Source organism: Spermophilus citellus (assembly GCF_964194105.1).
Source record: "Spermophilus citellus genome assembly, chromosome: 9".
Taxonomy (NCBI): domain Eukaryota; kingdom Metazoa; phylum Chordata; class Mammalia; order Rodentia; family Sciuridae; genus Spermophilus; species Spermophilus citellus.
Window position 1 is genome coordinate 14,082,809 of NC_138191.1, and position 24,382 is coordinate 14,107,190.

Consider the following 24,382-nt stretch of genomic DNA (forward strand, 5'->3'; position numbering starts at 1 on the left):
TGTGACATGTTTCTCTTAGGACTGAAGGGAGGGAACTGAGTTCTAAGACTTTGACCTCATCAGTTATGGTCTTAGAGCAGTTATATATCTGATCTCAAAATGAATGATGACACTGAACAGGCACTTCACAGAAGAAGAAATATGAATGGTCAACAAGTATGTGAAAAAATGTTCAACATTCTAACAGAGAAATGCAAATTAAAACTACACTGAGATTCTATTTCACTTCAGTCAGAACAGCAATTTTTAAGGGTACAAGTAAAAATAAGTGTTGGTGAGGATGTGGGGGAAAAGGTACACTCATACATTGCTGGGTGGGACTGAAAATTGGTACAATCACTCTGAAAAGCAGAATGGAGATTCCTCAGAAAACTTGAAATGGAACCACCATTTGATCCCGTTATCCCACTCCTTGGCATATACCCTAAGGACTTAAAATCAGCATACTACAGTGACACATCCACACTAATGTTTGTAGTAGCTCAATTCACAATAGCTAAGCTATGGAATGTGGTATATATACCCAATGGGATATTACTCAGCCTTAAAGGAGAATTAAATTATGGCATTTGCTGGAGGCTATAATGCTAAGTGAAATAAGCCAGTTCCAAAAAAAAAATCAAAGGCTAAATGTTCTCTCTGATATGTGGATGCTAACATACAATATGCTGAGGGGAGGGAAGAATAGAAGTTTGGATTAGACTAAGGGGAATGGAAGGAAGGGAGGGAGAATGGGAATAGCAAAGAGAGTAAAATGAATTGGACATAACTCTCCTATGTTCATATAAGAATACACAAACAGTGAAACTTGACATCAGGTACAACCATAAGGTGATATCCTAATTAGAATAAGCTATACTCCATGTATGTATAATATGTCAAAATATACTCCACTGTCATGTGTATCTAAAAGGAACAGCAACAAAGACCATACAACTAAATTTAATTAAAGCTTATCAGAATTGAACTACATTTGGTGTAGTATATGTGCTTTGTTTATCTCTGCTTTAATAGGCATTTCATTGGCATTATTCATTTTTTTAATAATTTGAAGCACAGCTTTTAATAACCTCAAGCACTGGAAGAATCTGAGTATTTAGGGTATACACACCAAGTAATAATGGAGTACTGGGGTAGATCATTCTTGTGGGTTCATTTTTATATGTTGGTGCAATCAGAAAAGCAAGACATGATGTAGATGAATGTCTGGTATTTTCACTCCCAAACTTTTGCAACTGCAACTCAGTCTACTAAAAGTTTCCAGGTCAACTCAGTCCAAAGGTGATTGTTTTGGAAACTTTGAATGAGATTGGTTCAGCAACTTTGGTGTTATGCAAGTGAAGGAGTGAGAACAGTTGAAAGAGCCTTTGCTTTGGACTGGTTCTAAGTGACTTTTACTAAAGGGAATACTTGAGCATACATTAAGAATGAGACAAGTAAGACTGAATATTTCTCCACTCCAAGAACCAGCACACACAAATGGATACAACCTTTGGTTCTGTTTGGTGTGAGACTTCTCTGTCTGTTTTCTCTTCATTCGCTCAGACACATTTACCACCAGTCCAAGTGGTCTGCTAGCCTGTGTAGGGTACACTCTAGTTTCTGGGCACTCCTAAATATTTAGTACATGTTAATTCATTTAATCCTATGAACACCATATGTGGTAAATAGATTTGTTAAATCTTACTGATATGGCAACGGAGGCATGAAGAGGTAAAGTATCTCAAGCAAGATAAATAAGTGGTTCAGCCAGGATTTGAACTTGGGCAGCAAGTGGCTCTACAGTCTAAGCTCCTAATCACAACAATGCAACTGGCTCTGTAAAATCTACTGATTTTAAGCTCTGTTAGTTGAGGAACATTTATATACTATCTCTGTTAAAAAAAACAAAAGCTTGGTTTGGGTTTTGAATCCACCCTTAGGAAGACTTTGTCATGACTCAGAGAGGAGGGGCATCCAGGGTGCGTCAGTGGACGTGAGACTCCCAGCGCTGTCCTGGGTTGAACTGAATTGTGCTTCTGCCAGAACTCTGGCTGGAGAGACAGCCCAGAGAAAGTACCAAGAGGCAAAGAGGTCATCTAAGAGTTTTCAGCTACCGGTGTGTCCGTTAGCACCTGCAAATCATAGGTTGTCCAGTCCTGGCTATGATGCTGGTCCTCCCCAGATTTTTGTTAATGTGTTAGTCCATTGGAACTTATTTCTGCTGATGATGAAGACCCAGGTCCCTGGGTTGCCCTTACAGTGTTCTGCCAGAAAATTGCTCACACTCTTGTTGTGTGACCAAAGTTCCATCATTCAGACTGATTGTCATGGGACTTCATTCCAGTAATCTGTGTTGGCTTTGTATATTATTTGTGCATCTCTTCAGGCTAGAGTCAGTGCTGTAGATTTGGACTATGGCTCTGGTGCCAGTTGCAATGTATTCTGCAAGGATAACCAAGGACAGGGCAACCACACTCTGTCACGTAGAAAATTTATGGAAACTCACATGGATGTCTACTATGTGTGGTGATGGCTAATTCTGGTATTTCCAGAAAGATACTAGGTACTGTTTAGTCCTCTCGGCAACCCTACATAGTGAGAGAAGTTATTAAACTCATTTTGCAATTGAAGAAGTGTAAGCAAAGAGAGGGAAAATAACTTGCCCTAGGTTATACAGTAAACAAGTAGAGGAATTAGGATTTAATTTCAGGCAGTTTTAATTTAAGCCCAGGCAGTTAAAGCCTAACATTTGTATTCTTGGCCACAAGGCTAGCTCACTTGACCTCTGCCAGCCCTTATAGGGTGAAGTCCTGGGTAACATGGACAATTCCTGCAAAGACTGACTTGTTGGTTTCAGTTATTTAAGTTTTTGGTGTTCCTGGGTTTACTTTAAGTTGATGAACTTCTGGAAAAAAAACACAAGGGGTCATTTATGAATAATTCTTTGTGGGTTTTGTTTGTTGTTTGTTTAGTACTTGACATTGAACCCAGAGGTGCTCTACCACTAAGCTACATTTCCAGCCCTTTTATTTTGAGTCAGGGTCTTATTAAGTTGCCCATGCTGGCCTTGACCTTTGTGATCCTCCTGACTCAACCTTCTGAGATCACAGGTGCGCACCACTATGCCCAACTACTTTAAGGTTTTATTTCAGGCTACTTTTTTCAAAGAACTTACCAAGAACTCAGAAGACAGAATGCTGAGTCATTAGGGACTAAGTTTATTTAGTTCCATCTTATTATCTAGTATGATATAATAAAGGGCATGATGTATTGAGCACACAAGCTGGGGACTATCTAAATTACTTTATGGATGTTTCCTCACTCTATGCTTGTGACTGCTCCCTGAGAGCTGGACTATGATTATTCCCATTTTATGGAAGAGGAAATTGAAGTTCAGGGATATTATAAAACCCATTCACAGTCACTCAGCTTGTAACCCATGGAACTGCGTAGGAGTCCAGGCAGTCTGGCTCCAGATTCCATGTTCTTCATTAACCACCACTCTAGGGTGGAAAGACCACCAGGCTTGGCTTAGGACACTCACGCCAACTCTGCCAAAATGGGACATGGAACACTGGCTGAGTCATGCCTTCTCTCTTGTTCTTCCTCATTTGTTCATTCAACAGCTATTTCTAGCAGACCTCCCATGTGCTGGGCATTGTTAGTGCTGGACACAATCTGGTAAGACTTGGTCTAGGCTTTTCTAGAGTTTACAGTTGAATTTTCAGTTTCCTCATCTATAATAGATGAGAATAAAAATAGACAAATATTTCCCATCTTTTTGAAAACGCTTTTTTTAAAGCAATGTTTCATAAGCATTGTTATGCTTTCTTTAATGTTCTTTAAAATTTCCAAGTCAGTGACTTACCGTGACTAAAAATACATTAAAACAATTATAACGCTGACTGATTTTTGTATGAATCACACAGACCCTCATCCCTATTCCTGAGATTCTTATATGCTGACCCCTCCTGCTGGTCCTGGGTATTATTTTGATTAAGAATTGTATCTTTGCTCTAAAAACAAAGAGAAGTTAAAGTTGTTAATTGCTTTTGAAATGTTGGGGTTATATCTTTTATTCTTTCACCAAGTTTTGAGCTCTTGGGATTTTGTGGCAAATAAAACTTTACTCATTCTTTTTACTGAAAACCCTATCCCCCACTGGGCATTGTTGGTGTGACTCATGTGCTTTCCTGCCATTTGACATTTCCCCATCCTGTTTTTGGAGGGAACAGCAAGCGACATGCCCATGTGTCTGACATAGCAGGTCCCAGGCTCCTCCTCCAGGGCTTTGTGAGTAGATGAGATTTTGGCTCTAAGAAATGCCTGGACTCTTTTTACTCTGAGATTTTCATGGGAAAGGACACTTCACAGACTTCCTAGGAACATGAGTTGCCATGTAAGTATCTCCTGAGGACTGGACTCTGGAATGATTGGCTTCTCTAACCCACTGCCTTCCATTTGATTGTGCTTTACCCCACGTTGTTCTCTAAATGCTTTCTGGATTCCTTTTAAACTCTCAGTGATGGTGTGTGTCATGGTGTATTATTAATAAACATGACATACATGCTTGTTGTACTGAAGAAGTGGAGAGCAGGACTCTCATAATTATTATTAAAAGAATATATTAGGATTCTAAAAGAAATATTAGACATGGTAAAAAAAATGCAGTTTAATTAAACTAACATCAATGCAGACTCTATACACAGTGACAGGCATATAACGATGAATAGAAGCAGTGTGTAGTGATGTGCTGGCAAATACTTTACAACTGGTTCTATATAAGAGGTGTTTAGGCCTTTTCCAGTTTCCATTGTGTAAATATTCTTCCCATGGTTGATTCTGAGCTAACAGTGTGATGTCAACTGGCTCTCAGAATTCCTGAGCATTTAATAATCTCTTCTCATGAGGCTGTACAAGCTGGTCCTGTACTCTACTGTCAATGTCTGCTTAAAAAATTGTCAGTTTAGACTGGAATCTATATAAATTGCAGCACAGTGTGATAAAGCAGTGTTAGAAGTATGCACAAGTTACAAGGTGTCCCAGGGACACTGATTCAGTTCTGTGGTGGCCATATTCACATGGTAAGCTGTAGGGTAAGGAAGAATTCTAGGAAGGTGGAGACAGGGGCCTTCTGAGCATCCTCACTGCCTTCAAGCCTAGCAGAAATGCCTTGGCTTGTCTTGAAGGTCCCTGTCAGACTAGCCTCACTTCACCTCACTCAACTTTCCTTCCACATTTCCTGACACAAACCTACTCTGGTCAATTCAGCCCAGAGTTTTCACAGTCTTGGGAACAAATCCCTGCTGTGGCTTATCCCACTCTCTCCATTTTGGAAGTGATTTCCTTTCATCTCCTTTTCCTGCCTTTACTCACCCTCTTTTATGAGCAGCATAAAATTTATTTACTTATTCATTAAATAAATGAATGCATGTTGAGCTAGATCTTTATCACATGTCAAGGCCCAAGTCACAAAATACATTGCCATAAAGGGAAAGAGTGACAAAATAGATCACATTAAAGTTAAGAATTTATGTTCATTGAAGTCACTGTTAAGAAAAGGAAAGGCAAACAATAGAGTCAGAGAAAATATTTGAAGTACTTATACCCAAGAAAGGGCTTGTGTTCAGAACATATAAAGAACTCTCACCAATCAATCAGCAATAGGCAAAAAGAGGGGAAATAGAATTGGATGTAAACTTCATAAGAGTGGATATCCAAACAACATATACAAAAGTAAGCCAACCTACTGCATCTCCACTCTAGTCATTAGGGAAATGAATACCACTACACACCTGCCCCCAAAGTGGCTACAACTCAGTAGAGCTATAATAGTATTATTGAGGATTTGGAGCAATGGAAAAATAGCAAACCCCTTTGAAAAAATATTTTACAGTCTCTATTAAAGTTGCACAAATGCATTCTCTAAGATTCAGTAGTTACTCTTCTAGATAAATAGCTTAATAATATGTATATGTACAAAGAAGAACAGTAGAGTGAAAGATGGTATCAAGGGTCAGGAAGGGTGTAAAAGGGGAGGAACCATAGAGTGCCATGTGCATATTTGAATATATCACAATGAATTCCACTTTTATGTATAGCTATAATATAACAATTAAAAAAATAATAACAAGTAAATAGAAGGAAGACCAGTAGAGTAGAAAAAGAAGTTCAGGGAAGGAAGGAGGAGAGAGAAGAGAGAAGTGCTGAAATACTGGGGATTGAAATGGATCAAATTATGTTATATGCATGTATGAATGTCAAAACCAACCCCACTATTATGTGTAACTAAATGCACTAACAAAAACATTAAAAATGTATATACATATGTTAACCTGAAGGTGTGTATTGCAATGTTCATTTAGTATCATTAAGTAATGGTTCTAAATTATAAACATCCAGATATTCATTAATAGTAAATAAAATAAATTATGGATTATTTATAAAGTAGAATCCTATACAGCTATGAAAAGGCATAAAGTATGGGGCTGGGTTTGTGGCTCAGAGGTAGAGCGCTTGCCTACCCCTACCGTGTGTGAGGCCCTGGGTTCAATCCTCAGCACCACATAAAAATTAGTAAATAAAATAAAGGTATTGTGTCTAACTACAACTAAAAAATAAATATTTTTATTTTTTTATTGATTTTATTTTTTTAAATACACAACAGTGGAATGTATTACAATTCTTATTACACATATAGAGGACAAAAAAAAGAAAAAAGAAAAAAAAAGAAAAGACATAATCACAAGATGGATGAGTCTCACAAATTTAATTTTGAATGAAAAGTGTCATACTCCAAAGAATAAATGGAATATATGTATATAATATTCAAAAACAAATAAAACAATTTATGGGGTTTAGGGGTCAGCTTAATGGCTTCCTTTGGAAAGGACCAAAGAAGGTAGTGATTGGGAGGGTCCTGTTGGGGACTTCTGAGTAGCTGAGGATACTATATTTCTTGCCCCAAGTGATGATAGATGGGCGTGTTCATTTTGCTCTACAGGTTGAACATCCCTAAGCCAAAAATCTGAAAGCTGAAACTTTCTGAGCTCCAGTAAGATGATGAAAAATTTTTAGATTTTACAACATTTTGGATGTTGGATTTTTGGGTTAGGAATTCTTAACTGGTAAAGTCTATGAAAACATTTCAACCCCCCCCCAAAAAAAAAAAAAAAACAAACTGCAATCTGAAACACTTCTTTTCCCAAACATTTCAGATAAGGGAACAACCTGTAATTCACCTTTGTATTCAAATCAATAGCATTTGTATACATTTTTGTGTATCTTATATTGTCATTAACTTAAAAAAAATGGGGTTTCTGAATGAAAGTGTTAGAAATAGTCATGAATGTTTTTCTGGATCATGTTTGTATGTTTTCTTTTGTCTTTATCAATTTATTCATTAAACAGATATATATTGAGTGACTATACATGCCAGGAGGATTCTTTGGATTTTGAGGATTAACAAAACAGGGAAGTTACTGTTCTCATAGAACTTACATTCTCATGGGAATGGAAAGGCAATTTAACAAATACACAAAATATCAGTTGGCAATAAATGCTCCCGAAGTAATATTGGGGTAAGAAGATAGAGAATAATGGAAATGAGCTGAGGATTTGGGCACTTAGTAGGCTTTATTTTATGTCAGAGGGTTGAAGAAGATTTCTGGTAAGGCAGTATTTGTTTAGAAACTTGAATTCAGTGGAAGCCTGAGAGGTATGTGAGGAAAGAGCATTCCTGGCAGACAGAACTTTAAGTGCAAAGTTCTGGTTTAAGAGGAGGCCAGCCTTGAAGCAAGAAAGTCAAGCCTCATTGTGGACTTCTCTCTTCTTCACCTTTGTATTCAAATCAAACCATGACTATTTGCTTCTATAATCCGTCCACTCTTTCTCCATTCCTACCATTATTGTCTAGTTGGGCAGTGGTTTCTTAATATGGCCTTCTGATTTCCCAATTTTTTTCTCCTCTGATTTTAAGTGACTTACCTGATTATGACACTCTTCTTCTTCCTAAAGTCCTCCAGTGGCTCTCTTTTGTGCTCAGAGAAATTTCCTATGAGGTTTCTGCTTCCCTATCTGGTCTCAATTTCTTGCTGGCTGGGCTGTCTATTCCATGCTCAAGTCGTGTTAAACAGATTCCATTTCCCCAATCCATTTGAGCTCCCTAGTTTTTGGGCCTGCCAGTCTACATAAGGGTGCTTCTTCTTGCAGCACTCTTTCCTCCAGCTACTCATTTCATGTATTGTGCATCCCTTAGGTCTCAGCTGAAGTGTTTTGTCTGGAAAACTTCCGGTCCCTTAACCAAGGCCAGGTGTTTCACCAGGCTCTTATAGCATCCTGTGCTATCCTGATTGATCATATCATCTTATATTAATTTGCAATTGACTCATTCTTCTGAATCTCCCACTGAACTCTAACACAACAGGTGGGAAATAACTCTGTCTGTTTGAATCCTCCTTAGTTAGCCTAGTTCCTGACATTCGGAAATTGTTTAATAAATATTAAATAAATGAATGCATGTTGAGCTAGATCTTTATCATATGACAAGAGTCTAGAAATACTTTTATATGTAACTGACAGGAGCATCTTACAGCCAGAAAAATATTTATCAACTCACCAAATCCAGACCAGCTTTGTGTTTTAAGTTTTCATCCCTGGTCATTTTGTGTTCTATTATTCATAACCATTATCTTTCAAATTTTAACATTACTGCATTTTATTCAATCACATGTAAAATTCCAGTTCACAAAACTTTGAATGTATCTGTGAAAACATTCCAATGTAGAGATTCAAATATCTTGCTCTGATTGCAGGACTATATCATTATTGTGACTGAGTTCCAGAACTGAGTTTTTATTTCTAGAAAAAAAATTCTGAAACTTTATGAGTTCTGTCAAGTTTTTGGCATACTAAGGTGAACATTCTTTCCAATTTGTCACAGACCCTTCATATGGAAATGAAAACTTTTTACATGATGAAAGGGTGGGAAAGGCAAGAAAGATCTTAAGCACATGCTTTGCATCTATATGAGAAGGGATGTTATTGATCCCTCTGAGGTGTGACTATAGGAAAGCTGGAAAGGGCTTAACATGGGGATATGCAGCACTGTGCCAAGGTGTTTTGAACGTTGTTTTAAGGATTATTTGGAAAATTATAAATGTTCGAACATCAGATACACTTATATCCCATCACTTATTGAATAATCAGTATATGTAGGACACTGTAATAACTGCTTTAAGTAGATTATTTTATTGAATTCTAATAACAGCTATTTGGGATCACTACCATTATCCCATTTGACGTAGGAGAGGTTGAGTGATTTGTTCTAGGTCACACAGCATATCAGTGGTAGAATAACTTGAAATGTAGCCAGCTACTAATCACTAGGCTCCTTAACCTCCCATATTAAAAAAAATATCAACTAACACATTCTAGAGCTAAATGCATTTTACTTTAGGTTACTGCTGTGGATTATCCATGATATAATGCATTCATGTGCTCCAGAATTGGTTAAAGGGTAGAAGAGAAGTGATAGCAAATTTTACCTGTACCAAAGAAGGACTGAAACAATATCCTTTATACCAAATAATACTGAAATAAGTGTCACCAAGCGAGAGTTCTCAAAAGAAGATCTCTAAATTGTGTGTGGGGCAGCTGACTTTATTCTGAGCAAAAAGAGTCTGTACTCTGGAGAAGCTGTGACCCTAGAGAGGAAGAGAGCGGGAACAGCTGGCCATCTTCCCCTTCAAGGGCTGGGGGCCTCCTCTGGGCCTCTGGGCTCAGTGCTCTGCCCGAGGGCGGATTTGTTTGGCTGTGACTCTTTTCCTTCAGTTTCTCTCTCCGGGTGTCGTATTTCATGAGTTCTGGGGCTGAGGCTGCCACAGAGCTCAGGGCTCCTGCCTGTTTCAGCCAGGGCCTCTGGCTTTCATCTCTGCTTCCTTGGCCTGAGCTAGGTGAGGGTTTGAAAAATGACACTGATTGGATGCACATTTGGTGGCGGTGATGTCTGGACAAGCCCCCTCACCAATCTCCAGCCCCAAATGAAACTGACAGCTACACCCTCCTGGTTAGGGCCCAGACCACTACCTTATTAAGAGAGGCTTCTTCTCCCCTTCTCCCCATCCACACCCTCAATGCTTGCCAAGCTCAATGCTGAAATCAGAGGGGAGTCATGTCCCCCCCAGCCTTCTTCCCTGTCCCTGCTCCTTACCCCAGTCTTCTCCGTGACTGAAAGCCCCTAGTTGTCTGACTATGCATTTCTTCTGTTTGAGATTCCTGGATTTACTTCCTTATTTCTGGGACTAGAATCTCCACTTCTTGGCTGAGATTTCTGTGCTACAACAGGCTCAGATGTCTTCGGTTCTTATGTCTCTACACTCCTTTCACTCAATCCCCCATGCATCCTGAATCCAATCATGATCTTATGGAGGAGAGCTCAGCAGAAAAGTAATAACACATTTCTCCTTGAAATTTGTTTGTTGAACTTCATGGGTAAGAATTACCAGCTAGAGTATATATTTCTTAAAAGAGATGGAACTATAGAAATTAAAAACAAACAAACAAACTAAGGACTGTCCGTCGCCAGGAGTACACCGAGCAGCCCAACTATTGGAGCCAAAGTTGGGTCTCCTGGGTACGTCATAAAATCCAGTCATAAGAACTTTCTGGCAGGAAGAATTAAAACTGCAGAGTCTCACAAAGTCTTCTGCTGAAAAATGAAGTATCCCAACAAGTTTATAAGAAATTTGTAGAATTAGATATACTCTGAGAAATAAGTTCCAGTAAGAAGATTGAAGCTGACAACTTTTCATGCTAACCTGGACTGCTTCTTATTATAACAAAGGAGGTGGGGCTTTTTGTTTGTTTTTAGTATGTTTGTTTTTGCTTGCCAATATATTGTAATTTTATGATTATTTAATATGTATGAGCCTAGCCATGGACTAAGGAGAGTCAAATGTATTTACTATGAAATGAGACTAGTTCCAGTTGTTTAAACAGCTCCAGTTGTAATAATAGTACGTTAAGACTTGATGCCAAGCTCTGATCTCAGTATTAACTCATTTATTACTCAAGCTAGTCTTCTCAAGCAGCACTGCTATTAGCATCCCATTTTTAGAGGAGAAAGCGAAGGGCTGGGTATTACCTAACTTGTTTAAAATCACTCAGCTATGTAAAGGTTAGAGTTGAAATTGAAAGCCAGGCACTCCAAAGCCTGTGTGTCAGCCACTGAGCTATAAAGCTCGATAGTGTTATTAAAAGGAGAGTCTGTGTAGGATTAGATGGGCTGGGGTTATTAATTCTAACCCTAAGATTTATATAGATTTATAGTCATTAATAATAGAGCAACTGCCATTGAAAGAAATTCTGAAAGAGACTCTGAATAAAATCTGCTATATTTGGGCTGGGGTTGTGGCTCAGTGGTAGAGCGCTTGCCTAGCATGTGTGAGGCACTGGGTTCCATTCTCAGCACCACATATAAATAAATAAAATAAAGATCCATTGACAATTAAATAATATTTTTTAAAAAATCTGCTATTTTGCTGGTCACTAATGTTTGCAGTTTATCTGCTTATTTATCAGCATTAGAACTATCTTCTTAGAACACTTTGCTGGGTGAAATAGACACTGGAGCTGACTAGAGGAGAACTGAGAAGGGAGAATAATTGATAAGGGAGAAAGAGCAAATGATAAAGCTTAATGGGATATTGTGTCCAAGCGGAACAGTCAAGGGATTTAATTCTCAGAAGATGTCTAGGTAGATGCTCTGTTTACTTGAGTGAGTTAGCTTCTTGCTGTGTACATGCTTGAGGCTGTTCAAGCACCTGTGTCTATTCATTTCTGCATCATCTCTGAATACTTCTGTTCCCCAATATCACTTGTTTATAGGATAGTGATTACCTGATCATGCACTCTGAACCTAGGTTTCTATGAAAAAATATCTGCTTTAGTTAATTCTGACCTGGGATTACTTACTTTCATGAACATTGGTTTTATTTTATTTTTTGGTAATTAGAGATTGAAACCAGGGGTGCTCTACCACTGAATTACTCCCCAGATCTTTTTGACTTTTGTTTTGAGACAGGATCTCACTAAATTGTCAAGACTGGCCTAAAACTTACAATCCTCCTGCCTTAGGCTTCTGAGTTGCTGGGATTATAGGAGTGTGCCCTCATGAATGGTTTATGAACATTGGTTTTGAAGAGTATGGGGTCTTGCTGGAGAATGGCTTGAGGCTTATGTAATCGGATTCACAAACCATCCATCTGGTGTTTGAATATTGTTAATGCTATTCTCTATTTCTTGTTTGAGCCATTCAAAGTTATGAGGAAATAAAAGCAAAAATGTAGAGTATTTCCAAAGTATTCAAGTTCTCTTAAGTTCATTTTGATTTTCTTTCTATAAGAATCACTTATTATTTCTACGAATGTCAACAATTTTATCTTAGCCTAAATTCAGTTTTAGTTTCATAATCTATAGATAAAAATCAAACTCAGTTTTAGTTTCATAATCTATAGATAAAAATCAGAGCCAGACTTGTATGGTGAAATTCTTTAGATATAAATGCCAAGATTTTTAGATTTGCAGGTAAATAGTTTAGATAACCCTCAGAAAGAACTCTTCTTTCTAATTAGATTCTATTCTTACCTTGTCATATTATATTAGTTGGTACATGCCTCTGTTAGTTGGGAAAGTGATACCCTTTGTATGCTGTAACTATAATCATAAACATCTGCAACTCTATTTTCAAACATTGTTATTCATGAGAGAGCTTTAAACCACACAGAGGTGGATGTCTACCTCATTGGCAATTGACCATGACTTTACCCTGAGCTTATGGCTTACCAAGTTTCTTGTTGCCAATGTGGCAAGATTCTAACCATATGGTTTGCTGTCCTGTTTTCAGCTTTAGCCCACCCCTCACTTGAGGTTGAGCAACAATATTCTGGTTTCTACTGTCAACCCCATCTTGTCACTTTGGGTAAATTAATTCCTTCTTGTCATCACTGAATTGCTAGGCTCTGAACCTCATGACCACTGTGCCTATTGGTCTATTGTGAACCCATGAGTGTGACCTAGCCATTCACTTCCATATGCCACATTCTTTTTTCAGGAAGTTAGGTCAATGAAATCCTGCCACTCAATTAAGCACTATATTGATGGTTCAGGCCTAGAGGAATATTTTGTTCTGAAGATGCCTGAGGTGATGGGATTCTAGGAAAGTGCTGAATTTTTATCAGGTGATTTCAGCTTTGGATTCCTAGTATATGTGCAAACTTCCATACAATGGGAAATATTTGCAAGAAGCATGCATTTGCTGGTGTCGGGGCATTCTTCTCTAGGAACCAAACATAAGCATTTAAGGCCATGGTAAGACATTGGAGAAGAGGATATTGAGAAGATGAAGTGTGAAGTGTGTACTTCTAGGGCACTATGGGGAATAGCATATAGCTTATGCCACCAGACCGCTTGTGCTCATGGTAGAGATGAAAGGAAGCTATTGCTTTGTAATTGAACCCATGTTTTCTTTTCCATATTCTGCCTTTAACATGTGCTGTAGTGAAATGAAATAGGAAAAACACTGAACAATGTTGGTTTCTATTTCAGTGCTATTCAAGACCCTTGTAAATAATTTAGGATTTGGGGAGGGGCATGGAAAGAGGAACTATAAAAAAGGTAATTTATGAATGTGTGTTTGTAGATTAAAACACTTGAGTAACTAGGATTTTTATAGCTCAGAGTCAACCTAATTATTTTTTGCAACTAAGTTGTATTAAATAGGTTGACCATATTTTCTCAGAGAAGTGTTCAATCTTTCCCTCTAGATCTCAATTTTGACTGAATGTTAAAGTTGCTTTAAACAGGTGGAGCACTGCCTGACATCCCAGTTTTGCCATAGAATCTAGGCCACATAACATGTTGCACAAAACGAAAGTTATCACAACCCTGGTATCTGCATATGTGTGTGAAAGTGTTCCTGTCTACAAACTGCCGCAGTCTTGGCTGGGCACAGAATCACGAGCCACCACACAGCTTTGTAGATTCAAACAGCAATTCTTTATTCCCGAACTCACACCGGCCTCCACACACGTTCTGGGGCAATCCCAGTTCTCCTGCCACCCAATTCACCTACTCCACGAGGCTATATCCCAAAATGCTCTCTGAATCTCACGAGAGTTCAACAGGAGCTTAGGCAGCAGGAACGCCCTAATTCCAGCAGCAATAATCCTCAACATCGAACTTCCCTAAAATCCAAGGTCTTAAACTGGGAACGCCTTGTCTTAAACCGGGAACGCCCTAAACCCAAGGATTGGGATACTTCCTCAAACTGCAGGATACACCCTAATCCTGGATCCACCCTCGTCCTTGGGCAGGGTCACCTAACATGCAATGTCAACAGCGAAATTAACATGGGGTACGCTGGCAAGGAAATTTCCTACTTGGTAATGGCCCTCAGCATCTCCCCCCTTCTGATTAATTAAACAACAAGCAATGTGGCTTAAGGACCGTGCCTGGTAGGTTGTCCAATTCAACATATGGTTCTTACCCGTCATGGGAAAACTGACCTTTAGGCGTCAGCCTCCTGTCTTAGGTTGAATCCACTGCAATCAGATCAACCCGTCACTGACTACCGGTCCAGCATTCAGCCAAGCTTGTGGAAAGGCCTATGCACCAGTGGGGGGGTGAGGTTTCTTGCCTCACCTCTGTTGGCCCCCAAATATCCTTGGTGCCAGTGGGGGGGTGAGGTTCTTGCCTCACCTCTGCTGGCCCCCAAATTTTAGACCATCACTCGTAGAAGGGAGGAGGATACAGAAATGCCACGACACCAAGCCAATTGACGGCTCCTTTGGAAAAATTGCGTCACTGGTGACACCATCAGCAAAGATATGCCAGCATTACCACAATTAACATGGGGTGCGCTGGCAAGGAAATTGCATCACTGGTGACACCATCAGCAAAGATATGCCAGCATTACCACAATTCGCTGCATCAGATGATATTTCACAATGCATGCAACTGATATATAGTCCAGGCAAGTTCTGCAGGCAGTTCAAATCGGAGGAGTCTATCAATATGTCCATTTCCTCCCAAAGTAAATCGAGTCCTTGATTGAGCATAACTTGTTGAGTTATATTCATTGATGCATCAGTTTATACAGTTACTGTGATGGCTATCATAGAAGCTGTAGTTTGGTTTTATCTTAGTCTTCACCGGCACTGGGATGGAGATGGGAATTCTGGCAATGATGCTAAAGAGACATTATCCTGAACAGAATTATTAAATATAATGAAAAGGAAAGGTGAAAGTAAACTAACAGATCTGTTAACCTCCTTAAAAAACAATCCTTAACAGCTGTTTACCTAATTTAAATTAGTAAGCAAACAGATCTGTTAACCACCTTTAAAAACAATCCTTAACAGCTGTTTACCTAATTAAAATTAAAGCATTTAAATCACGTGAATAAAAAAAAAAAATTCGGATCCATTTTTTCATGAGCGCTCCTTATATATGAAATATGGACATACACACATACAGACATACAACACAAAACAGAAATGTGCACACATAACATACAACACATAAGACAATAAAGGCCTTGTAGTTTTACCTAGGTGAAATCTCCATTGCAATGTTTAAAAACTCCACAGTCAAAAAATAAAACAGTCAAAAAATAAAACTGATCAGAAAAACATTAACCTAGGTTTGTATGAGCTCAAAAAATAAAATAGAACTTTACGATGTGGGAAAAATGCAATAATAAAATAGATATTGAAAAAAGCACCATGGTTAACCACTGTCGCAGATGTAAGAATAGCCAAACTGGAGCTCTGGATATCAGCTGTTATGGATTTGAGACAAATCATCTTCTTTTTCTGTAGAAATTGCTTTAGTTAATCTCTCTGGAATCCAAATCGGCTGCTGTTCTCCCTGCGGAAAAACACAGACGGAACCCCGATTCCAGACAATAACTGGATCAGGACCTTTCCATTGTCCTGTTAGAACATCTTTCCAAAGTACCTTAGGCTTATGTACATTTTTCGGATACATATGTCTTTCCGCAGCACTAAGTCCTGATGAATCCAAATTTTAAAAGTTTAGAGTAAAAAGGGTTATTTTAAGTTTATCTTTGGGGGATATATACCCCTTACCAATTCCCTCTTTTTGCTTTAATAGGTACGTTTTAATAGTTTGATGAGCTCTTTCAACTATACCTTGTCCCTGTGGATTGTATGGGATTCCTGTTATATGAGTAATACCGAATGATGAGCAAAATTGTTTAAAAGAGGCAGATGTATAACCAGGACCGTTATCAGTTTTTAACTGTTTAGGAACACCCACAGTGGCAAAATTTTGTAAGCAATGAGCTATAACATCTTTAGTTTTTTCTCCGGCATGAAGGGAGCCCATCAAAAATCCAGAAGAAGTATCAACTGTAACATGTAAATATTTTAATTTTCCAAATTCTGGCAAGTGTGTGACGTCCATCTGCCAAATATGGTTAGGTATCAGTCCTCTAGGATTGACTCCAAGATTAACTTGTGGTAGAAAGGTCACACAATTTTGACATTGTTTTATTATATGCCTGGCTTGTTCCTTAGTTATTTTAAAACGCTTTTGTAAAGTATTAGCATTAACATGAAACCTTTTATGAAAATTTGTAGCTTCTTCTAATGTAGAGAAAATATGTACGTCATGTGTAGTTTTATCTGCTAAATCATTGCCCAAACTAAGGGCTCCAGGCAATCCTGTATGTGCCCTAATATGTCCTATAAAGAATGGATCTTTTCTGTCCCATATTAGACTTTGTATAGTGGAAAACAAAGAAAAAACAGTAGAGGAAGGGGAAATCCTACCAGCATCTTCAAGGGAATTAATAGCATTAACTATATATTGACTATCAGAAAATAAATTAAATACAGAATCTTTGAACATCACAAAAGCTTGTAAAACTGCATTAAGCTCTACCTTTTGAGCTGATTGTTTGGGTACTAAAAACGTAAAAGTTTGATCAGGGGTAACTACAGCTGCTGTACCATTATTAGACCCATCAGTGAATATATTTGGAGCATTCATGATAGGTGTTTTCCTTGTCATTTTAGGAAAATTACAGGATGCTTAGACCAAAAAGACAACAAAGGATTCGATGGCAAATGATTATCAAATGAAACATTAGATTTACACATGATTATTGCCCAAGTATTTAGCTCATTAGCTAACTCATCAATTTGATCCATAGTATATGGAGTAATAATTTTATTGGGAGAAATTCCAAACACTCCTTTTGCTGCTCTTATTCCTTTGAGTATTAATTGTCCTACAGCCTCAGGATACCTAGTAAGAATAGTGTTAGGAGAATAAGATAAATGAATCCACAATAATGGACCTTCTTGCCAAAATACTCCTGTAGGAATATTTTTTGTTGGTAGTACAATAAATAATAAAGGCAAACTTATATCAATTCTATCTAAATGCATATTTTCCATATAAGTTTCAATAATTTTTAATGCCTTTCTAGCTTTAGGAGTTAACATTCGGGGTGAATTTGGATCTGATGGACCTTTTAGAATATCAAATAAAGGTCCCAACTCTCCTGTTGGTATGCCTAGATAAGGCCTTATCCAATTTATGTCTCCCAATAACTTTTGAAAATCGTTGAGTGATTTGAGTTGATCTACTCGTATTTGAATTTTCGGTGGACGGACCATGGTTGAGGATAATAGAACTCCTAAATAATTAATTGGAAAATTTAATTGTACTTTATCTATTCCTATCTCTAGATTATAATTTTTTAATAAGTTCGTAAGTGTGGCATAACATTCCAGCAATATGTTTTTATCTTTATGTGCTAATAATACATCATCCATATAGTGAAATATTTTTAGTTCAGGATTTTGATTTCTAAGTGGCTGGATTGCTTTATTTACATAGATTTGACACATAGTTGGACTGTTAGCCATACCTTGAGGGAGTACTTTCCACTCATATCTCTCATCAGGACCTTCATGATTTAATGCAGGGATAGTAAATGCAAAACGTGGACTATCCTCGGGATGAATTGGAATAGAAAAAAAACAATCTTTAATATCTATAGATAAAACATGCCACGTTTTTGGTAAAGCAGACAATTGAGGAATCCCTGATTGAGCAGGTCCCATAATAACCATCTCATTATTAATGGCTCTTAAATCTTGCAATAATCTCCATTTACCCGATTTCTTTTTGATGACAAAAATGGGAGTATTATGGGGAGATACGGAAGGTTGTAAATGTCCTTCCGCTAATTGTTGTTTGACCAGATCATGGGCTACTTGTATCTTTTCTTTAGTCAAGGGCCACTGAGGAACCCACACTGGTCTTTCTGATTTCCAAGTAATTTTGATTGTCTCAGTGGCCCTTTCTGAAAATCCAACCCATGTCTGTCTGTTCCTTGATCTAATTGAATTGGTGCTGCTAAACCTTGTTCCTGTTTTCCTAATCTTTTTTCTTTCTTAACACCTTGTCTAGCCCTAGTAGTGTGCGCATTAGAATTGATGTTATTTGTTAACATCAAACCTAGTTGATCCAGGACATCTCGTCCCCATAGATTAATAGGAAGGTGATCCAAAACATATGGTTGTATAGTTCCTTCACATCCTTCAGGATCCTTCCAATCTAATACCATAGAACTTCTATGGGGATTAGTAGCCACTCCTAGGCCTCGAAGCGTTTGAGTGGCTTGTTGTAATGGCCAATGTTTTGGCCATTCTCGACGAGATATAATGCTAAGGTCAGCACCTGTGTCCAGTAGCCCATTAAACTCGTGCCCTTGAATATTTAGTTTTAGCATCGGGCGAGAATCTAAATTTAAAGACAACATAGCCCAGTCTACACCTGTGGAGCCTAATCCCTTAGAACCTCTTTCTACATTATGACTAGAGAACTTATTATGTAGGCTGGGTATTATTAACAACTGTGCTATTCTATCTCCAGGTGAAATTACTGATATACCTCCTGGAGAACTAGCTATAATTTTTATTTCACCTACATAATCGGGATCAATTACCCCAGGACTTATCATAAGTCCTTTTAATGTAGATGAACTACGTCCCAATAATAAGCCTACTGTTCCTTGGGGAAGAGGTCCTTTTACTCCTGTAGGAATGATTTGAACTCCCATCTCTGGAGTTAATACTGCTCTGGCAGAGGCGCAGATGTCCAACCCTGCGCTCCCTCGGGTTTGTCTGATGAGGGATTTAATGGACAATGTGTCCTGGGCACCACCCTGATGGTGTTGCTGGGTTCCTCCACTGCCCCGTATATTTGTGGTTTTGGGCCCCGGAGCATTGGGCCCCTCACTCCGTTTTTTGGCAATGAAGCCTGATGCCTTTCTCCACGATATTGTGGGTAAATACCTGATCCTTGTCTGTTTTTTGATAACGGAGTACCTTCTATGGTGGTTTGAGAACGGCATTCATTAGCCCAATGTCTCCCTCTACGGCATCGTGGGCAAATACCCGGTATTCTATTCCTTTGATTTCTAATTTTGTTAAAACCTCCTCTTATAGGGCAACTCCTTTTAAAATGTCCTGTTTGTTCGCAATTATAGCATGTTTCTGGCCTGGCATCTAAAGCCTGTTGTACTGCAGCTGCCAAGACTTGCCCTTGTTCATTAATATCTCTACATAGTTTAATATATGTATTTAAGTCTTCATGTCTCCATGGTCTAATAACCTCTCTGCAGCAACGATTCGCTTGGTCATAAGCAAGTTGTTTTATTAATGGCATTGCTTGATCTGTATCCCCAAAAATTTTGGCGGCTGTTTGAATAAGCCTATCTACAAAGTCAGCGTAAGGTTCATTAGGTCTCTGTATTACCTTAGATAGCTGACCTTGTGAATCTCCATGTCCTTGTAAAGTCTTCCATGCCCTAACTGCGTCTACAGCAATTTGTGCATATACAGCAGGATCATATTCAATTTGTTGCCGTTGACCCTCATAAGGTCCTTTTCCTAAAAGCATTTCTAGATTTCTTTGAGGGTAACCGGCTGCTGCATTTCGCCTAGCTGTCTCCGTGCAAAATTCCTCATTGGCAACTTTCCATAACAAATATTGTCCTCCATTTAGCACAGATTTACACATGCTAGCCCAATCTGCTGGCGTCATGTCCAAGTTAATAATGGATTCGACCATGCTTACCGTGAAGGGAGCTTGGGGACTGTAGGTTGTTACAGCCTCCTTTAACTGCTTCACTGTTTTAAAATCTAAAGCACGGTGAATTCGCTGCCCTCCTACCTGTTCAAGTACAGGGCATGCTAATCTTTGAGGTCCTGTCTCAGGATCCCACTTATCAACTACGGGGTTTGAGGGCCACTCAGCTGTCTCCATCGGTGGGGCTGTTGGTTGAATTACGCCCTCTGGTAATAAAACGGAGTTAGTAACAGCCTCTTGTTGTGGCCTTTTTCCTAATAACCCCTTTTCCTTTAAATTTTCTTCCTCTGTCTGACTAGCTCGAGAGACCTTCTCTTTTGCTTGATCTAAAATGTCTTTCTCCATGGTCTGAATCTCTAACAATTTACTTAACACCTTTTCGGTTTCTTTTTTACTAATTTCTAATCTTCTATAAAGATAACGCAACCCAATAAGATAACACAGAACAAAACCGCAACTGAATGCAACAAAAACTGAATAAAAATTCGCTGTATCAATTTTCTCTTTCTCTGGGCTGACAAACTTCAAACCTTCAGCCATCCATTTTTCCCAGTTTGCCTGAGAAATTTCTAGGGACAGGCAGCTTGAAACAAAAACGAAATAAATCAAAACAAGAACACATTGTTTTTTAAAATAGTCACCCATTCTCTCGCCTTCCCTCAGGGGCGAGGAATTTCACTTACCTCCAAGTTTCAGACGTTCCGCGTACAGGCCACCAAATGCCGCAGTCTTGGCTGGGCACAGAATCACGAGCCACCACACAGCTTTGTAGATTCAAACAGCAATTCTTTATTCCCGAACTCACACCGGCCTCCACACACGTTCTGGGGCAATCCCAGTTCTCCTGCCACCCAATTCACCTACTCCACGAGGCTATATCCCAAAATGCTCTCTGAATCTCACGAGAGTTCAACAGGAGCTTAGGCAGCAGGAACGCCCTAATTCCAGCAGCAATAATCCTCAACATCGAACTTCCCTAAAATCCAAGGTCTTAAACTGGGAACGCCTTGTCTTAAACCGGGAACGCCCTAAACCCAAGGATTGGGATACTTCCTCAAACTGCAGGATACACCCTAATCCTGGATCCACCCTCGTCCTTGGGCAGGGTCACCTAACATGCAATGTCAACAGCGAAATTAACATGGGGTACGCTGGCAAGGAAATTTCCTACTTGGTAATGGCCCTCAGCATGTGACCATAAGCTGGGCCATAAGCTATTTTCGTGTGAGGCTTCAAGTTGGTATCAATATAAATAAGTTAGCTCTCTCTATTGTATTTGTCCTGTGTCAGGCTAATGTCAAGTTACCCTGATTCTGTACCTGATGAGCTGATTTTAGAGATTATTTGTCCAGTGTCCTGGATAGAAGCCTCCTTACTAAACCCTCTCAAATAAGATGCTTGTCCAACCTCTAATTGAATACTTCTAGGAATGGGGAGCTTTTACCCTCACAGAAAAGCACCTTCATTTGTCAATGTCTTGAATTTTTTGGTTGTTCTCTTTTATATTTGGTTGAAACCTGACTCTCTGAATCTTCCTTAGTTATGACTTTGGATTTCTATTGCATGATCAGAATCTCTCTACTTCAGGAAGGTCCATCACCTACTTGAAGATCAAGTTCTAATACAATCTTTTTTTTTTTTTTTTTTTTTTTGCCCTGTCTGAAGCATCCCAGGGTCTTCCAGGGATTCTTCTTTTTCTGGTGGGGAGTCACTACACATCACTACTTTTCTCTTCCCACTCGGGCTATATTAAGTTCCATAAACTTTTAGATCCTGGAGTATAGCTACTTTGTTATGAAGTCACATTCACTGTCTGTGAGAAGAGCCATATCCTTTTTATAAGTCCTATATATACAGTTTTGGTTTCTTCTATTTTTCCTTTGTCTTATTTTTCTTCAAAGTATTCTCATTACACAGCATTAACATAAAAGTACTGACTCTCATTCCTTGTCTTTGCTTTTCACAATTATTGTCATTCTGTTTCCCTTCTTGGATTATTTTTCCATTCTTCTTACAAGAATTTTAAATTTCCCTAACTAGCTAGAGAAAAGAGATACCCTTTAGAGTCTTTTAAATTCTCTTCCAGCTTATACTTAAAATGCAAGCAGCTTGTACTTATAACCGATGGCATCTGTGAGCTCAGAAAAACCAAGAACAGTGTAATTTCTTACATTGTTTGGTCTTCTTTTGTTCGGGTATTATCTTCCCAATTAGATCCATATATATGACTCTTTAATTTTTAGGATATTTTCTTATAATTTTAATTGAAATCTGTCTTTCTTCGATTTTTAATTAAGACCTTGGATATCTACTGTATGATCTGAATTCCTCTATTTCAGGATGATGCATCACATATTTGAAGATCAATTCCCAGTGCAGTCATCTTTTTACTAACTGAAACATCCAAGGTATTTTAATAAATGTCTGTGCCATTAATTGAAGGTCTGTAACGACTGCAGACTCTGAGTATGTATTCTGTTGATGTGGGCTCAAGAAAAATTGCTTCTACATGCAGTTTAATTGTTACCTGCTAATTATATATCTGCTTCATAGATTTATTCTTCTTTTCATGGCTATATTATTTTTGTTCTCTACTATAAGATTTAATCACATAAGCTTTGGTAATGCTTATTGTTCAGAAGGAACAAAATGTTTGTGAGAGAGGGTGTCCTGGGCAGTCTTCCCCTTTGTTTTACAGATGAAGAAACAGGGAGAATATTTTACAGGGAAAATATCTGGCTCATCCAAGTATACATCATTAGGGGAACAGCTGGCCAGATGCTGTTTTCTCTAAATCACTTAGCTAGCTCACTCCCTTGGTTTCCTTAGAGAAGGAGACTTAAATTGTTTTATTTCTGATCTTATATGTGTGTGTATGTGTCCTTGTATGTGCATTTTACTTCTTTATCAACCAGTACATTGTCTGCTATGTAATAAGTTCTCAATATATGCTCATTAATGAATATTTAAGTTTTTTCCATTGGAAGGTGGGGAAAATGACTAAAGAGAAAACACTAGTTTGCAACGAAACATAAGTAAAACTAGGGAATTCATAACTCAAGAGAGAGTTATGCTTGTTCTATGATGCTCATTCAGAAATTATCTAAAGCATCATGCTGGATATTACGGTGCCTATGAAGGATGTATAACCTAGTCCCCGATCTCAGTGAATTATAACGAGGTAATTATAGTTGGCACAATATAAATGAGATAAAAATAGAGACAAGACTAAATCATGTGGTAAAGACTAACTTTTAGTCCCATAGAATATCAACACCAATAAAGAGCTCCAGGAAGGGAAGGTAACGGAGAGCCTGTTATTAGGTTGTCATTCTCATTGGATGAGGGGTGACTATGAGGGAGAAAGGGAGACTAGAGGGAAAATGAGAAGTGTACGTATTTCAGAGCATTATTGTCCATTTAGTACAAGTCACTTGTGGCAAGAAGCCCACAAAGCCTACACTCAGCTTAAGTTTCTGAGACAGAAGAGATTAAGAATGTAAAAAGGGATGCAAAAGTTTATTGTGTACTTACCTACATTAATTCAACAAATATTTCCTGATCACCTGAACTGTGGCAGGCATTTATATTGGGTATTAGGGATTCATTGGTGATTAAAAGAACTAATATCTCTAAATTCATAAACTATAAATTCAAGTGCAGGCCAGGCACTGAGCTAGGAGTCTACCAAACCATTTCAGCAAGGATGTGTTAAAGTCATGTAATCTCCTCTTACATATAGGTATTATAGGTTCTGTTTTCCCTTTATAATAAATTTTGCAATAGCTTCTCTCCTTCCACCTAACCTCAACTTTTTTCTGAGTCTGTTTTCCCCAAACCTAGTTTTGTACTTGTGAGTATGAAGGAATCCCTGGGGGATTGGTGACATCATACACTTTTGGATCTTGTTGCTCTATGCACATTTCTCTGGTTAATCCTGGCCAAAGGAGCTCAAACCCTCATTTTACTATAGACTTTTAATCTCCCTTTTCAAACTCTGACCAGCATGGTTTTTGAAAAGACTTATCATGCATAAGTTTAAGGAAGAGTTTTCTATGTATCTTGCTGTCAAACCAAAATTCTTGATAAATCTATCAATTTCTTATTCTGGTGGAGCAACCACATATTATAGGGTTCAGGGTACAGGACAAACAAGTTGTAGAGAGAGTGTCACATGTCCCTAATCTATTCTTGTCCTGAGATAATGTCTGTT

The 24,382-nt window shown here is 38.4% G+C and overlaps 1 protein-coding gene across 7 annotated transcripts in view; it reads left to right on the forward strand.

The window, feature by feature from the left end:
- Positions 1-24,382, forward strand: part of DDR2 (discoidin domain receptor tyrosine kinase 2) — a 162,985-nt gene that overhangs the window by 66,880 nt on the left and 71,723 nt on the right. The window contains exon 3 of one of the 7 annotated variants that reach the window (XM_081307620.1): positions 22,509-22,577. The exons of 4 other annotated variants lie outside the window; for them this stretch is intronic. Coding sequence is in view for 1 of the 3 variants with exons in the window: in XM_081307617.1 (XP_081163743.1) it covers positions 4,370-4,381 (12 nt within the window). In the remaining 2 variants the exon portion in view is untranslated. Of the gene's footprint in view, positions 1-4,362; positions 4,382-10,799; positions 10,829-22,508; positions 22,578-24,382 lie in introns of those variants that run through there. 2 more of the 7 variants (XM_081307617.1, XM_081307621.1) reach the window with 2 other exon arrangements.